The 18519-nt window shown below is 31.2% G+C and overlaps 1 protein-coding gene across 5 annotated transcripts in view; it reads right to left on the bottom strand.

The window, feature by feature from the left end:
• Window positions 1-9871: 9871 nt before the first annotated feature.
• The window catches only part of LOC110103111 (DNA repair protein RadA), a 112833-nt gene continuing 104185 nt past the window's right edge, over window positions 9872-18519 (bottom strand). For 3 of the 5 annotated variants that reach the window (XM_020831685.2, XM_028694368.1, XM_028694370.1), the window contains 3 exons: window positions 14492-14574; window positions 10331-10403; window positions 9872-10193 (listed from right to left, as the gene is read on the bottom strand). In XM_020831685.2, the coding sequence (XP_020687344.1) occupies window positions 10026-10193; window positions 10331-10403; window positions 14492-14574 (324 nt within the window). In that variant the 3' untranslated portion in view covers window positions 9872-10025. Of the gene's footprint in view, window positions 10194-10330; window positions 10404-11296; window positions 11460-14491; window positions 14575-18519 lie in introns of all 5 variants that reach the window. The other 2 variants (XR_003700560.1, XM_028694369.1) reach the window with 2 other exon arrangements.

The following is an 18519-nucleotide window of genomic DNA, read 5'->3' as shown; positions in this document are numbered from 1 at the left end:
TGGTTCAACTAGTATTTACTTATCTTTCACACATACAGTAGTTCACAGTAATATAACAATAATTTCAATCATATAACCACATTCATCAGCTTCTCATCAATACATTGTAACCGTAAAACAAGGATTTAGCTCAATTTAAAAAACCCCTTAAAATATCGTATAATAGACAGAAGTCATTGTAAAATGCACAGTTTTAGAAAATTATCAAATTACTAGAAATTGTGTAAAACAACGTTTTAAAATTTTACTTGTACTGAAGCAATATTTTTCAACATCCGGATAATTTTCTATTCGATAAAAATCCCACATAATTCAAAATACCCGGTGAAAAATCTCTAGAAAATACTCAAAACATGTAAAATCATTTTCTCAAAAATATACCAAAAGTTACGCGGTAAAAGTTTTGTTAATACAAAGTACGTTATGCACATTTTTCGGTAACAGAAATACAAAACTGAGAAGAAAAATACTAAAATACGAAATCTTCGAAATCAGAAATAGGATTTGGATTCCTTACTGCAAGTCGAACAATTCTTCCAACTGCTTCGACGGACGAAAATCGCTCCGCGACCTCCGAAACCAAGCTTTCATCTTCTCTTTCCTTCTATTTCTATCTCCAGCTTTCATCTTCTCTTTCCTTCTATTTCTATCTCTAGCTTTCTCTCTCTTTAAAATATCTCAAATTGTCTATTTAATGAACTCGATCGTTCAGACGATGTTTCTTGTTCGTCCCGGGATGATCTCCTATGTACACAGATCGAACAGACGATAATGGATCTTCGTCCCTAGACGATGCTCTCTGGAAAAAATTTTGTTCTATTCGTCCCGGATGAACTCAGGTTCGTACGGACGAACCTGAAATTTACTCAGTTCGTACAAACTAACTGAAGAAATTTTCACTGTTCGTTCGTACTAAAGTTAATTTGTACAGACTAACTGCACCCAAAAAATAAAATTCTAAGAGGTTTTACAGCATCCTCATCTCTGCAACACTTAGCTTAGTATTATGCTTCTCTTTTAATGGATAACATTCGACACCATAAAGCATTGTAGATCTCACCACCAACTTTTAGAATTTTCCCTTAGGTTTGAGGGGGACTTTTCTATTACATAACAAGCCCAATGCATTCCTCCACTTCAACCATGCAACTTGAATTCTGCTGATAATATCTCCATCTATTTCACCATTACTCTGAATAATAGATCTAAGATATCTAAAATATGTACTCTTATGAATGGCTTGATCGCCCAAAGTCACATCATCTCATTAGGTCTATTACTACTAAAATTATACTCCATATATTCATTTTTAGATCTACTGAAGCGAAAACTTTTAGACTCTAAGGTTGAACTCCATAATTTAAGTTTACCTTCAACATGAAGAATATCATCAGCAAAAAAACATACACCAAGGTACATCCTCTTGCAAATGTCTAGTGAGAACATCCATGACTAAAGCAAAAAAAGCATATGGGCCTAAGGCTGATCCTTGATGTAATCTAACCGAAGTAGGAAAATACTTGGTCAAACCACCTTGTGTTGAACACAAGTAATAGCTCATGCATACATATCTTTAATGGTTTGAATATAAGTGTTATTAACTCATTTCTTTTTAATAACTGTCCATAACACTTCTCTTGGAACTTTATCATATGTTTTCTCTAAATTAATAAATATCATATGTAGATCCTTCTTATTATCTCTATATTTATCCATCAAAATTCTTAATAAATGTATGGCTTCCATAGTAGACCTACCTGACATGAATCAAAATTGATTTTGAGAAACATTAAATTCAGGACCATCTAAACTTATTATCTTGATCAAGCATGAATCTTGATGCAAAATAAGTTGGAAACTTAAAAAATTAAATCCAGGAACATCTGAACTTTGATTTCAGCAAACTTAGAAGTCTCGAAAATACAAACACAGAGACACCAAATTTGACCCAATATGAGCTCTGGTGGGTCCAAATCAAAGACCTGAAGAGCAGTTTGAAGGTTTAAACTATAATTTGGTTCTGATTAAACGTAGTGCAAACTTCGTTTGCAATGAGATCTTTAAACTCTACTGAACCATTTAAAGTAAACCAAATACATTTTCCAAAAGTGACATGCTTATAGTCGAATCAAGCGGCTCGATGAGAAAAATCCATTGAGTTTAAGATTGCAGAATTATGATATCATCAAGACATTAAAAATTTCATTACCTTGATTAAGGGGATATACATTGGCCATCCTAACTTACCCTTTATTTTTCTCAAATTTATCGGTCATGCCACTCTCATAAAACTATAAATAGACCCCTCATTTCTCATGAAAAAGGGGAAAGCAAGGAAAGTAAGGAAGAGAATGAAGAGAAGGAAGAGAGCCCTCTTGCCACTAGACTCCTCGACCACTGCCAGACTTCCATTCGGTTGCCGACTGATGTTGGACTTTCACCTGGCCAACGATTGACGTTATTAAATAATTAAATAATAATTTAAGTTATTAAATAATTAAATTATAATTTAAGTTATTAAATTCAATAATTTAAGTTATTTTTAAAATATTTAATTTAAATAATTTAATTTGACAATAAGTTATTAAAATATAACTTAATTTTTTAATTTCCGTCGGAAAGCCGTCGAAAATTCAGCTGGAAATGTTGTTAGAAAAAATCCGTCGGAAAACTAGTCTAAAAATATGTCAGAAATTTGTTAAAAATTTTCCGTCGGAAATCCGCCAGAATTTGTGAATTTACTTCCGCCAGAAATGAGCTGTTTTTCTGTAGTGATACAATATTTTAAGATCTGCATCACAACCCTCACTTATAAAACATGTACTAAAATCTTTCATTATAATAAGAATCGTGCCATACCAAGACCTATAACATTGCAATTCATGACTCATAAGATTTACATAGTATGTACCTTCACTACAGGAAAACACGGTATTACCGGCGGACCATATCCTTTGGTAACACGTAAAATCCGATGGAAGGCCTTGGTTTCCGGTGCATTTCCGTCGGATTTTGGTACGTCGGTTTGACTTTTTTTTTGCAAGAACTCTCAATAGCACTCCTCTTGATACTTTATCATATGCTTTCTCTAAATCAACAAAAATCATATGTAGATCCTCCTTACTCTCTCTATATTTCTCCATCAAACCTCTCAAAAAATGTATGGCTTCCATAATAGACCTACCCGGCATGAATCCAAATTGATTTTGAAAATTTTATAAACAAAAAAACATTGAATATAACTCTCAATAGAACTCCTCTTGAAACTTTATCATATGCTTTCTCTAAATCAACAAAAATCATATGTAGATCCTCCTAACTCTCTCTATATTTCTCCATCAAACCTCTCAAAAAATGTATGACTTCCATAATAGACCTACCCGGCATGAATCCAAATTGATTTTGAAAAATTTTTCAACATAAAAACATCTACAATATGCATCCTATATCAAATGTCTAAGAAAAAATAACATGAATAAAAAAAATCTTACAATCCATGAAATTGGGAGGCGGCGAAAAAGCTTTTGGCAGCCGAAACTCACGGTCGGAAATAGGGCTTTCGCCGGCGACGAAGGCGGTGATCGTCGGCAACGTCTGTTGAATGTCTACAAAGCTCGGCTACGGCGATCTACAGTGGGCAACGCTGGGGCAACGAGGGAGACACCGGAGATGCAAGAGAAATGATTGAATGAAATGAGCAGCCATACAGGCTCGGGTTCGGAAATAGGGCTTTCACCGGCGGATTTTCTGGCGTCCTAGACGCCGGAATGTGTTCCGATGCATTTTACGCCGATTACAAGTCATTGAGTTTAAAATAGCCGTCGTAATATCCGCCGGTAAATGCGCCGGACATATTCCGCCGTAAAGTCCGCCGGTAAGAATGAAATGCTGTTATATTTCGGCGCAACGACCAGCGCATTGGACGTCGCAAATTTTTCGTCGCACAATGCGCTGAAAAAAAGCCGTTAGTATTCATTCGCATTATGCGCCGGTACAAACGTCGTATTTATCGACGCAAAAAATTCTGCCGGAAAATCCGACGGTAATCACGTGTTTTCCCGTAGTGCTTCGGGAACACCAAAACACTCATCCTCTATCAACAACAATTGCAACATTGTTCAATTCATCAATGTATTGTCGGCATAAACAATAGTAGCCACCATTCTATAATACTTGCTAACAACATATCATCTTGCATCATATTTACAACTTCCTTTAAAAATATGTAAACTTATTTAAAATGGAATATATTTCTATTAATTTATGATTATAACCTTTAAATTTATAAAAAATAATATCAATTATTCATATCTTCAAGCATAAATAAATTCTAATAGAATTTAAGATTAAGTAGTATAAGCATAAAGTTACTTTATTAATTAACATCTTATAAGTAGATCATATATTTACAAAATTTATAAAGAATTGCAAGAATAATATCAATAGTTATTATTAATTTTGAATAGTGACCCTTAATAATTTTATATCATATATTAATTACAATTTTATCAAACTTAGAAACCTCCGTGAAGCCTATATATATCAAATGGATCATTTTGAAATATCAACCAAGTCATTTGAGCATAAAAGCTCCTCTAAATAACATTTTTATTTTCTTATTTCTTTTTTTTAGTTATTATATTTTTCATAATTTCTATTATTTTTTACTTATATTTTAGATGTTTAATTTTAGTTTTTTTCCCACTTATAGGATGATTTTAGATCTTTGAATGTGTTATAGTTGACTTTTAGATGTAGCTTTTTCGGAGACTCCAAGGTTGCTGGTGGTTACAGAATTTGTTTGTCTTGTTTTTTGGGTGCTGGATTGATTATTATGAGCTGATGAGAATCTGTGGGGGTTTAAGGTATAATGAGAGATGTTTTGCTGTTTTGAATTTTTTCTTCTACTGCTATAATTTGGTTGATTGGAGAAAGGTGAACCATCAGCACATCTTTTGTTTGTTGTTCTGGAGAAATATGGAAATCAGGTTTTATCTTTCTTTTAAGAGAGCTGTTAACGTCATTTTTGGTTTTAGTTTCATTTACTATGATTTTGATTCTGTTTTTTGGAGATTGTCTTGCAGGTACACTTTAATCCTTATGTGCTTACTTGGCTGCAAGGTTTTTTTGGTAGGTTTTTGTTTTTTCCTGCTCTTTCTATTTTGCAGGAAGAGGAAGCTGAACGAAGACATTAAGCTCTTCCTTTTTTGGGTGCTGTTTGCTCACAGCCCAATTACTGTTTTATGTTCTTTTTGTAATCTTAGGAAAGGGAACCACTGGCTCGTAGGTTTTATTTTTCACTTTTTGCTTGTAGCTCATTCGAGCGGTAGAGAGCTGGAGGTTCCCTCTAAGGATTCTGTAACCGTTTTTTTTGGAAATTAACACGTAGGCCCCTTTGAGGGTTTTAACTAAAAAAAAAAATGATTCAAACTTTTTTTTTTTTAAATTATTTTCTAAAAAATATTAAACTATTTTGATTATCATTAACAGTTTTTTATTAATTAACAAAAAGTACATATTTTAAATATATAATATATTATTTTAATGCTATTTGATTTCATGTATATAATATTTGAACTCATTTAAAGTTACTATCTTTTATTTTCATGCTATTTTATTTTCAATTATTAATCATAAAAAATTAATATTAAATTTTATTATTTGTTTTATTTAAAACATTTCAGGTAATTTGATATATATAATATTAATATTTTGATAATTTCATTTTCCCAATGGTTCATAGTGCAGCTATGAAACTTTTTTTATATTCAACATAGTAGTTAATTTCTATTTTCTTAAAGTTTTTTAATATTTTAGTTTATTAACAAGCACTTGAAGGTTATTTATAATAATATTGCATATAGCTAAACTATTTTTAAAAAGGTAATTCCTTATAAAGTTTCTTTTTCACTTCTAGGATTATTTACATAAAAAAATCTGTCCCCTTCACAATCTACATAATTTATTGTGCGTATGACATAAAAAAATCTAAAGCAATTAATATTCATCTTTACTCTAGTTGTTGTGTGGTTAATTTTTAAGTCAATAATAAAAAAAAAAAGGTTAAACATTTTAATTTTATATGAAGATCATGTACATATATATACATAAAAAAAGAGTTATAAGAAACTCCAATATTTTTTCATGAAAATTTCAGAAAGGGAAAACAATATGATCTTACGCAATTGAAATGATTCCACAAGTATTTGTCGTCGATTATAAATGATATCCTTTTATGCAATTAAGAATGTTATAGATACAAGACATTAAATATGAACTACAGAGAATGAATTCCAAGCTGAACATTTGACGAGCCTTAAGAGATATTGTTTCAATCTTCAAAAAATGGATTAAGACGTATTCAGTTGTCCTCCTTTGAAGAGATATACCTAGAAACCAAGAAATATTGTCTAACTATTGATCTTTACGTTGGGGGTTAAAGTGGACATCAACAATATGCATCAACCATACAGATAATGATGTGTATCAACATTGATGCATATAATAAACAACAAAGTCAACATTGATGTTGGCATCAACAACATACATCCGTTTTTTTATAAAACGATGACTTGCAACAACGTTAGCAGTGAAAGCAAGGAATTATATTAATTTTAAAATAAATTTATTTTTTTTAAAAAAATCATTAATTCTTTGTTTGGAATTTAAAATTAAATTAAAAAAGAAATCTTATGACCGAAATTTCAATTAGAAAAGCTTAAAAATCTTTATATGTGCTTTAAAATTAGTACAATATATAGATATGTAATCTTATACTAATCTTAAAGCAGATCTAATGGATCCAAACTCCATCCTAAATATATTTATAATTATTAATAATAATTTAAAATTCCCAGGACTTTATGAGGAGAAAAGTCATCTATTGATTGAATAAGATGATCAATTGGAGACTAATTCGTGAAATCAAGGCATTTTATTCATTTATTGTACCGATGGTTTTCATTAATTAAAGTTTTAATGCAAAGCCATATTCTTTAATGACTTTCTTTCCCATAGGAATTAAATTTCTGGTTATTGGCAATAGAGAAGAACAAATTTTGGTCTTCCACATTAATATGTACGTTATGCAATTAAAGAAATATTTAGGTACTAAATTGGAAGAGTGATAGTGGTAAGCATTATTCTCTCTAATATCATTTTCACCAAAATGAGTTTTGTAGTTATTAAATTTATTTTAAGTTGATATAAATAAGGGGGTGAGTGAGTCGAACTGAACTTGAGTCCTCGTTGGCTTGAGCAGTTGAGCTAGAACTTGATTTTGATTAATTAATCGAATTTGAGCTAAAGCTCAAGTTTAATTTTATGATACTGTGTCGGCTAAGAAGTTGTCTCATTTATTATGAAAGAGAAAATGATTAAAATTCAAGGAATCATTATAATAAAATTGTAAAATAATAGAAATTAGAAGTGAAATTATAAATATTAACTTGAAATATGAAAGTGAGACATAATATTTTTATATTTTTAACAACTTTATATTTAACCTCATGAATGATAATATATTTTATGTGTATTTAAGATTAATATATTTTAAATAAGCTGTTCGCGAGCTAACAATTCTAGTCGAGGCTGGCTCGAGCTTGACTTCTTAGCTCATCAAACCTATCTCATGAGCCATTTATCGATTCGATCTCGAGCTAGCTCATGAGTTGGTTTGACTCACTAATTGTAACTGTCCAAGCTCTCAACAATCAAGAAATTGTATGCTTTAACCTAATAGCCTCACAAATTTGACCCTTTTGTGCAACTTCAAGGAGATCATCCATCTTAGGAGTGCTCTCATATGACTATATGAGCACGTTTAACTTTAAAATTTCTAATGAAATTGTAGCGGTTACTTCGAAAGGGGCATCATGGCAGATAGAAGTATTTAGTTCACATCTTCTAGTTGATGTATTGCTCTGAAACTATTTGTAATGGTTGAAACTCTTAATTATCAAGATGTTGTACATTTTGCCCCTAATAAGCTCACAGTTTTATCCCTTTGATGTAGCTTCTTAAGAGGTCACACATTATAGTAGTGCTCCCATACGAGCATATTTAACTTTGATGTTTCTACTAAAATTATAATGGTTATACTTAAAAGATGTATTCATATTTAAAAGTTCATCTTTATTTTCTTAAGGGATTCCACACTTACACCCTTAAATAAAAATATATAATTAATAACTTAAAATCATTATTATATTTATCTCAAAATAAATTTGATAATAAAATATATTAATTTATCAAATTTAAATCAGAATAGCTTGACCCAACCATAAGAAAATCGCCATTGACATTTAAAACCCATATCAAATTAAGGTGAAATTAATTGCTGAAAAAATTTAGATTGGTATGTTTATCTATCTTTTCTCATAAAAAGTCAATGTTATAATAAATTTATAAGTAAATTGGTTTGAAACTAAAAACTATTTATATAATTTATCAAAGAAACATCCAAACCAATTCAAGACAAATAAATGATTCTAAAAAACAAGCTTAAAATTTCACACAAAGTATTTTATTAAGCTAAATTTCATCATTTGATTGGATGGGATATTTTTGGTTGAATATAAAGAAGATTCTTATTGATATGATCTCGAACTTATTTGACTTTAGCATAAGATCAATTCAAAGTCGTTTGATTTATTCTCAATGTGACCAAACAATCTTCAAATGTTATATTCTTATACTCATAATCGAGTGTTTCATCAAGACAAATCCAATGAGTCTAGCTAAGATTGCTTGATTCCAAATTTCGCAAAGCTTTCTTATTACTTCGTAAAAGATTTTTTCCCATAAAATTTCAAATAAAATTTTCTTGAATTAAAAATTTTATATCAAAATACTGCTTTAAATAGTAAGAAAACATCTAAAAGAGACCTTATTTTTCCACTTTCCACAAACCATCATAGCCATGTTGTTTGGAACATTACTGAAAACATCTCAATATATGAATCATCAATAGCTTAATACACTTAAAATCTATTTAAATTTACTGTAATTTTTTTATAAAAAGAAATTATAATATTATTGTGAAAAAAAGTTTTTTTTTTTAAATAAACAAAGTTTAAAACAATTTGTAATATAAAAATTTTAAAAAAAATCAGATGAAAATTATAATCACAATCTCAAAACAAAATAGTAAAAAAATTACACTAAATACACCTTTAATATGATCTGTTAATTTAAAAAATATAAATCACATAAAAAATACCACTAAGGATTTGACTGATAGAGATATTTGAGATATCTTTCTAACTATTTTACTTTTAAAATCACTCTTTTTTTTTTTTTGAGCTACTTAAACAATTCAAACAAGACGCAGGAGACATGAATGCCCTCAACCATCGTGCCTCAACACGAGCCGCATTGTTTCTTTTTACCTAATACTATCTTGCTACTTTTTTTTTTTTAATTTACATGATAAGACAAAAAAAAAAAAAGCAGTAAGAAAACTATTATCCTCTTTATTTTTTTTAATATTTATAATATCCTCATCCACCTTCAAAGAAAAATTTTCTTCTCACAAACCCTAAGAGATTGGGCAGTAGAAAACCTGCAGTGAATAAATTCAATTCTTCAGGACCAGAAGCAATCAGTAACCTCTCAAGTGAAGGGAACAAGATACCTTGATAGTTCATTAAAATTTTTCTTATGAATGTATATAAACAATATTTATTTATAGATTTTTACAGTATTCTACTCATTGTCATAAAATTGTTAAATATTCCATCAAATTATATGATAATTAGCTAAAAAATCAATTGATTATAGGCTTAATAAATAGTTTAAAATTGCATCTGAAAGAAAAAAAACTTAAATAGCCCTCCCAGAAAAAAAAAAAAAAAACATTATAAATCACATATAGTTCAAACCGATCTTTATAGTCATTACAAAACAAGTTTCTATACGAGATGATTTACAGGATTTCAATGGTAAGGAATTCTTCTTGATAAGATTGCATGAAGGTCAAATCATCTCCAGAATGGACAAAAATAAACTATATTTGATGAGGAACATTAGTGAGTACTAAATACTGTGTTGATCACATCTTTCAAAGTCCTGCATCCGAGAATTTTTATGTTCAGATCAAGTGAAGAGAGATTGTTCTCTGCTGCTTTTGGAACTATACACCTCTTGAATCCCAGTTTTGCAGCAGCAGTTACTCGCTTATCCATCCTGGGAACCTTAACAAAACAGAACAAAAAAAAAAAAAGAAGTTTTGATGGTCCAGATTAGTTGATCACTGGGAACAGATCTTCCTCTTCATCTGAATTCCAAGAAATAATATAGAGAGAAATAGAAAAAAGAGAGATTTGCTAACCATGCGAAGCTCGCCACCAAGACCAACCTCCCCAATGAATGTAACGTCGTGAGGAATGGGAAATTCCAAGAAGCTGAAAAGCAAGAAATAAAATTTATAAGACAAGTTATTTGCGCAAGTTTAGGGTCCAAGAACAATGTTAGATGCTCTATTCTTTAGTGCTTGAATCAATTAGGGAAAACAATATATTTTGTTTTAATGAAAACAAAATTTTCAATTGTCCATCATTCAAATAGAAATCAACTTTCTATTTTAGATTTAAATGAGAATTAAATTTTTAGCAGAGCACGATGTAGAAAAATGATTCTATGTAGCCGACCCCATATAGTGGGATAAAGGCTTGTTGCTCTTGTTGACAAAAATCTGAAAATATTTAACCAAAAATTTTTTTCTCCACTTTTCTTGCATGCCTATTCTGCATTCTTTTATTCTCTCCAAACCCAAGCATGATTCATCCATCAACTATGCTCACTGTAGATAAAGGAAGGCCAATCAAAGCTGGTTGCCTCTATGTCGGAACAAATTGTCAGTTAACAACTCATGTGACCAAATAATGTGACAATTGTCTAATTTCACTTGAGGACACTGGCTTCTGCCATCTTCAGCCCATTAATGGTTATTAAGAACCCCCCTCTAGATAACAATTAATATTAGTCTCTACACTTGGTTGAATGAAGAAATATGAGTTAACTTGTAGAAGAAATAGAGATGAAAAGCTAACTTGTAGAAAATTTAGGTAGACAACATCAGGTGGTAAGTAAATATTTATAGAGATTAGATAGAATTCTCAGGAATGCATACAAACACAATAAAAAAATAGAAAAATATCCATCTAGTAAGTTTTGAATTTTTAATCTAGATTGACAAGTCTATCTCCATAATCTCCCACTTAAAAGTGAAATTCAATATAATGTCTGGAGAGAGTCATTTGTGTAGTATCATATCAAATCATTCATAAGGGATTACCTGACATTTTGTAGTATCTCAATCCATTAGTGATGAATCTATTATAATTTACCATCAGCTTTGCCTTGTTACATTGCTGCTCCATCATGAGAAGCTGCCCTACCATGCCATTTGAACTTTGGAAGCCACCACTTAAAAGAAACGTCTCATCACCAATCATGATTTGCACATCACCAGCTACCACAACATTCAGATGAACTTTCCCACAATCTCATATGGAATAATTAGATATAAACTTTTATGAGGAATTAATGAAAAGATGCAATGAGTCAAAGATCTGGGACTTTGTAGAACTATACAAAATAATGACCAGTGCATCATAAACTGCTTCATTTGCAACATTTAGAATTCTCCATCAAACTCAAACTTCTCCATCATTTCTCTATAGCAAATCCCTTCTCATGTTGATCGCCAACATACATCATCGTGACCATTTAATTTACCCTCAGTTGAGATTCAAATCAATATCCATTGTTGTCTCTTTGTACACTTCTTCCTCTGCTCTCATGATTCTCGTCTCGTGGTGTCTTTACTTAAAAACGTCAAAAAAACACTCGACTTCAACTTCATATACCCACATGAATATCTTGGAGCCGTCACAAATCTAGTTCAAATTTCTAGTACTGATGATAACAAGTTTAAAGCATCAAATTCATCATTGAAGTTGATATCAATCAAGCTCAATTAACTTGCTATCATATTAGGCTCGCTGATAAACAATGTTGTGAAATTCTCTTCGACTATATTACAACAACAACAACAACAACATCAAGCCTTTGTCCCACTACGTGGGGTCGGCTACATGAATTCTTTTTCGCCATTGCGTCTGGTTAAAAGTCAAATTCTCATTTTAATCTAATAAAGAAAGATCATTTCTAATATTTTCTAACCAAGTCTTTTTACGTCTACCTCTATATTTCTTAACATAAGTCAAATCTAATACCTCAAATTTCCTAGACGGGTCATTGTAAGGCCTCCATTTAATATGGCCAAACCATCTAAGTCGACTCTCTCTAATCTTGTCTTCGACTATATTGAGATTTAAAAATGTTATAATTAGATTTACCTTGTTCACGGTCAAAGAAATTTAGTACATGTCTGACAGAACTTTCATCGTACCGATAAGATCTTCTCATGCAGTATGTTGAAGAGAACCTTTTCTTATTAGTGATGGAAATACAACTAATACTTGCCACTATATAAGATCCAATTTTTTGGCTCATGGCAGTCAAATTAAAAAACTCTTTAGAAATCACCACCTCTAGTATTTAATCCATTTGATGTACCTCCCTTTAAAGGGATTGCCTGTTCATTAAAACAAGGCATAATTTAATAGTTTGCTTATTTTTTATTTTCTTTATCATCTAATGATAGAGATAGGTTATAAAATATTATTAAGATCCCTAATGAAATATAGTGGAATTGTAGTATTTTTCATTATTTTATTCAAATTATTTGCATGAAGAGACTCGTGAGTAATTAATACTTAATTATGAAAACTGTAATTCTATTGCAGATATAAATAACATGTGAAATTTGCACAGAAAATAAGGCATAAAGATTTCCTACGAGGACCTTAAAGAAATTTATTGCAAAAAAGGTTAAGGGCATAAAGTTTTACGACACATGAGAACTAATGCTTACAAACTAAAAAAACGTGAGAAGTATTGCTATCGATTTTACCATCAATATATCTTATTTTACTTTATTTCATGAATCAATAGTTCGTGCCATGACTTCACTTTCTTTACATTCTCTCTTTGCTAATCCAACATCTTATCAAATGGATCTATTCATCTTGGTCCAAAGCAGAGATTTTCTCCGCTACAAGTGGTGGATATTATAGAGTTCCTGTATCATGAAATGGCAAGCTTCTACAAGAATTAATTTGCAGGAGGACAATAGTTTGCCCAAACTTGTGAAGCATGCATCTAATAATTAATTTGTAGAAGCCAAATTTTTTCAAATCGAGTAGAATTATGTAAATATGAAATTTTGTGTTGATTGAGAATGTAATTCATGTAAGCTGATTCTTAATCTTTTATTTCCTATACTTCATTTCCACAGTAAAAATATGATGATGACTCTTATACAAATGGGATGAGCTCTTCAGTATTTTGGATGCTCTATTAAGTCTAAATCATTATTATGTAGTTTCAACTCAGCCCACAAATTCCTGATAAGCATTTACGGAATTCAAAAATCACCACAATAATGTGAATTGCTAAATCTACTCATCATTATTTCCCCATCGCCCGATTGTATTGGGTATTGTTATTGTAATTTTTGGTTATAATTGTCATTCCCACTATTCTTATTATTCTCCTTAATGGATACTCGCTTATAATTCCTTCATACATGCATATGATGATACAACCATTCTCTGTTGTGTTAATTTCTCTATTATTTCTGGCTAGCTTTATTCCTGCCATTGTCTTTTGTCACCTTTGTTTTGTTATCATCTTCGAGACTCCACAACTTTTTTTGCTTTCCTACTAATCTATCGCCTTGCTTTCCTACTTCCGCTATTTCCTAATCCAGCGATACAATCTCTCATCTCAATATGTGCCATCCCTTCTTCGCCGGACTATTTACACTTAAGCAATCCTATTTTTTCTTGGTTCCTGAAAGCGCTTCAGGAATTGGTTTTATGGATAAATTTCTACCACTAGACTTTAGAAGGGATGAATTGAAACATGTTATTTTTAATAGATTTCAACATTTAGAATATTCTTATTTTGGATCTTTTGTAAATTGTAAATAGAACTCGCGGGGCATGTACATTGAATATTGAAATAAAATTCATAATTTTCTTTCTTTTAAGTGGTTGTTGGAAGTATATTCTTCGAGTGATTTAGAAGGGCATATAACAACTTCCGAGGGTGAAACTCTTCATGCCAAAGGCCTACTTTTTCCCTTTCGAGTACTCTTTGTCTTTAAATTATTAACAACAGGTTTTGCATTTATAATCAAATTTTTATAAAGATACATGTCGATTTTACCTTTTTGTAGTGCGAACTTGATCCTAGCAAAAATTTTATGTTTGCCACTATTTTTCTTGTGAAATTTTAAGTTTTGGGTGAACGTTAAATTGTCTTTTGGGGTGAACAAAACTTGTTTGTTGTTCTTACATGAAAAATGAACTGTTGCTATTGCAAGATAAAAAATGTCAAAGAAAGAAAATTAAGCATATACCTGCTGCATATGGCTGCTGCTATTGCAAGATCTCCTGCAGTCTCTGTCAGCTTAAAACCACTAACAACATTCAGAAATATTGCCTGTCAGAATAGAAAAGAATCATTGCATTCCTCTATTATATTGTGAGACAATACAACTAAACCAAAATGGAAAGGAAGCTCAGCAGTAACAAAATTAAACAAAGAAGTAACTTTTGTATTATTTCTCCATCACTTGTACATGTAAAATGATACTGCATACGAAACACTTCAATTCCTAGGAAATATTTTAATCTACCAAATTCTTTGATCTCAAATTCCTTGTTGAGACATTTCCTTAGAATCAGTTTCTCCTTTTCATCATTCTTAGTCAAGATGATATCATCAAAATAAACTAGCAAAACTAGAACCTTGGCTATGTTGTAGTGTGTGGTCTTCTTGGTATTTTGATATTCATTGAGTAGTATGACCTTTGAGAATCTTCCAAACCAAGCTCTATGTGACTATTTTAGCCTATATAGAGCCTTTTTTAACTTGCACACTTTGTCACCCTTAAATCCAGGTGGAATCTCCATAAATATTTCTTCCCCATAGTCCCTATGTAGGAATGCATTTTTGACAAACAATTGTTTCATATGTCAGTTATAATCAGCTACTAGGGAGAGCATAATCCTAACATTATTCATCTTGGCCTCAAGTGCAAATATTTCCTGGTAATCAATGTTATGCGTCTGAGTGTACCATTTCTCCACTAGTTTTACCATGTACATTTTCAGTGTTCCATCGACTTTGTATTTCACAGAGAATACCCATTAACAGCAGACTGGATTTTTTCCTATTGGTAGGTTGATGATCTCCCAAGTATTTTTCTTCTATAAGGTCTGCATTTCATCTTTTCACGGCACTTTCCAATTCTCATCAGATAAGGTCTCATAGATACTATTACGAATAAAAATATCATTTAGTGTAATCAAAACATTTTGTGTGAATGTGAGAAATTATGAAATGATATACAGTTGGTTACGAGGTAACAAGAGATGTTTTAGGTTATCTTATGTTTACCTCAATTTCAGGAGACGATTCAAATTCTTGGATGTGCTCTGGGACAGTTTAAATTTGTATGCATGAAATATACCTTTCCAAACCTCATGTCATTCCTAATAGCTTTGTTCTTAGTTTTCCTGACTTTGGTTTCAAGTTTAAGTGGAACAATTTGAGGTAGAGTTAAAAGGACAAGGGGCTAATTTTACTTTCCTCATCTTTCTCAATTTTATTCTCCCCCTGAAGATGAGGTTTAGTAAAATAAGATTTTTGTTCGTCAAAAGTGACGTCAACAAATACAAGAGTTTTTTTGGTGGAGGGATAATAACACTTATAACCTCCATGGGTAAATGAATATCCAATAAAGAATCTAATTTTTCTCTATTTTTATTGTGAATGTGAACATAGGCAGTGCACCCAAAGATTCTAAGTGTGAGGTTCTTATAGGTTCGAACTTCAGGCTAAAAAGAGGACAAAATATCCATTGGTGTTTTTAGTTCCAAGGTTTATGAAGGTAGTCGGATTATGAGATATGTGGCAGTCATAAGGGCTCCCCCAATAGGATTTAACAATATTATGGCAAAGTAGGAATGACAAACAGGTGATAAAAAGGAGGTTATGTTTCTTTCCGCAACTCCATTTTGTTGTGTGTGTATGCAAGAAGACTAATAAATGATACCTTCTTTTTGAAAGTAGGATGATGGAGCTTGGTTAAAATAATCTTTAGCATTGCTGTAATGAAATTTCCTTATTTTTACCATGAATAGGTTCTAGATCATTATATGAAAATATGGGGAAGATAGTGCTTACACCGAATTTATTTTTGAAGAGAAATCCAAGAGACTTGAGTGCAATCGTCAATGAAGGACAAAAACAATCAGCACTTGAGATATTAGTAACTTTTTGGGTTTCCTAGGTATCACTATGAATAAGATAGAATTGAGTATGACATCTCTCATTTTTATTTGAGAAATAAACTCGTTCATGCTTGGCTAACTCACAAGTTTTACAATGAAAATATTCATTTTTCAACTCATAAAATTTTGTATACATGTTTTTAAGACAACAATAGATGTATGTCTTAATCTAAAATAATGAAACCAAATAGTAGATTTTGTATTAGATAGGAAAAAAAATAGAATAGCTATTATTAGGAATAGTTGATTTGTTCATCTCTTCCAAGTATTACAATCAATCTTTCTCCTTAGCAAGTCAATCTTCTCCTCTGAATTAATTTCTACATTTTCGCATAGATTTATTGAGGAGAAAATTCTAGGGTTTTTCTAAAACCTAAAATTATTCAAGGAGATTAATAGAGAATGTATGAGGAAGGATTTTAGTCATAAAAATAAAATTTTTCCAGCATTTTTAATGAGTTTAAAAAATTAGGGTTTTTCAAATTCTTAAATTTTCAAGAAAATTTCTTAACGATTATCGTTCCTAATTGTCTTAAGAATGTTTTTAATGAAAGAAATTATGTTTTTTTAATCTATAATATAAATTTTATTAATTTTCTTAATTTTAATTCAAATAAATCTAAAAATACATTAACCCTAATTATTAATTGAGTGAAGGAAAAGTTTTGGCATGCTTATAGAATGAAAATAGTGAAAATATTATTTCCAAAATTTAGGTTTAAGGAAAAATCCGAAAATTAAATTAAATTTAATTCACTTTAGGAAGAGGATATTATTAAAATAGAAAAATTATGAATTTAATCGAAAATATAAATTTTTAAAAAAGAGGATTTAATTAAATATGAAAAATTTTTATATCAAAATATTGATTTAATGGAAATGCATTATGATCATTGAGTTAGTGATAAAGATTTTCATTACTTTAAGTATTTGTTATATGAGAAGAAATACGACACAAGACTAAATGACGTATTTTGCTCGTAGAGGCTTGACTATTGCTTATTGAGTTAAGTACTTGTATTTTTGAAAATTTCATGTTTTAATTTTTTAAAATTTTATGAAAGAATGCATATGTTTTAGACATTTTATTCAGTTGTGAACTTGCACGTTAGTTCTTTTCATATTTTATTGCACTAAGAAAGATAGACAGTACATCACATTTATTTTAATTGTTTAGAAATGCCTACTGTTGACCTGTTATGCCGTGCAAACAAAAAAAAAATCAAAATCAAAATCAAATCTTACTTGCTCAATGCCAACCCACGTCGCTCCCCACGTCGAGCCGTTCGTCGCACGTCGAAGCCATGACCGACGTCATTTCTACCCACGTCGCGCAGACGACTCAATTGCGGCGTTAAAATGGGCACGAGGGCTCCCATTCGCGTTTGCTTGGCTCCTCTCCGCTCCCGTTCCCTCGCCCTCTCGCGCCTCTGCTCGACCCCGCCTGCTCGACGACGTTCCCTACCTGTAAGATCGGAAGCTACAAGAGGAGTTCACCGGCCGTGAAGGTACTTTCTCCCTTGCGTGCGCTGCTTCGGCTCCGTCGTTGCTGGTCAGACCTCCTTCCTCCGACGTCGTCCCTTCCTTTTGGATCGGGGATTACGGCAGTTTGATCGGAGACAAGCACAGGGGCTTGCCGGCTATGAAGACAACTTTCTCCCTTTCGATCGCTACTTCGACTTCGCTCCCTTTAACGACTTTCCCCTCCCCTCCGATCGGAAGTCCGACATTTTGATCGGAACCAGAACAGGAGCTCGCGGCTGTGTAGGTAACTTTCTCCCTACCGCACGCTTCTTCGGCCAAATCCCATAATGCAGAGAGGTTTTAGAAATCTTTTTTTTATTTATTTTTATTATAATAAATATATTTAATTATAATTGTTTTTAATTAATTTTAGTTAATTAATTATTATAATTAAGTATATTTAATTTTAAGTAAAATTATTATAATTAAGCTAATTAATTATAATTAATTTTAATTAAAGTAAATTTAATTAATTAATTAATTATCATTAATTAATTATGCTTTATTAAATTTAATTAAAAGTTCATTAATTAGGGCACAAAGCCCTCTGTTTAGCTAAGGTGGA

The sequence above is a fragment of the Dendrobium catenatum genome, unplaced genomic scaffold (assembly GCF_001605985.2).
Source record: "Dendrobium catenatum unplaced genomic scaffold, ASM160598v2 fragScaff_scaffold_465, whole genome shotgun sequence".
NCBI classification, from domain to species: domain Eukaryota; kingdom Viridiplantae; phylum Streptophyta; class Magnoliopsida; order Asparagales; family Orchidaceae; genus Dendrobium; species Dendrobium catenatum.
This window is presented reverse-complemented; position numbering and strand designations above follow the sequence as displayed.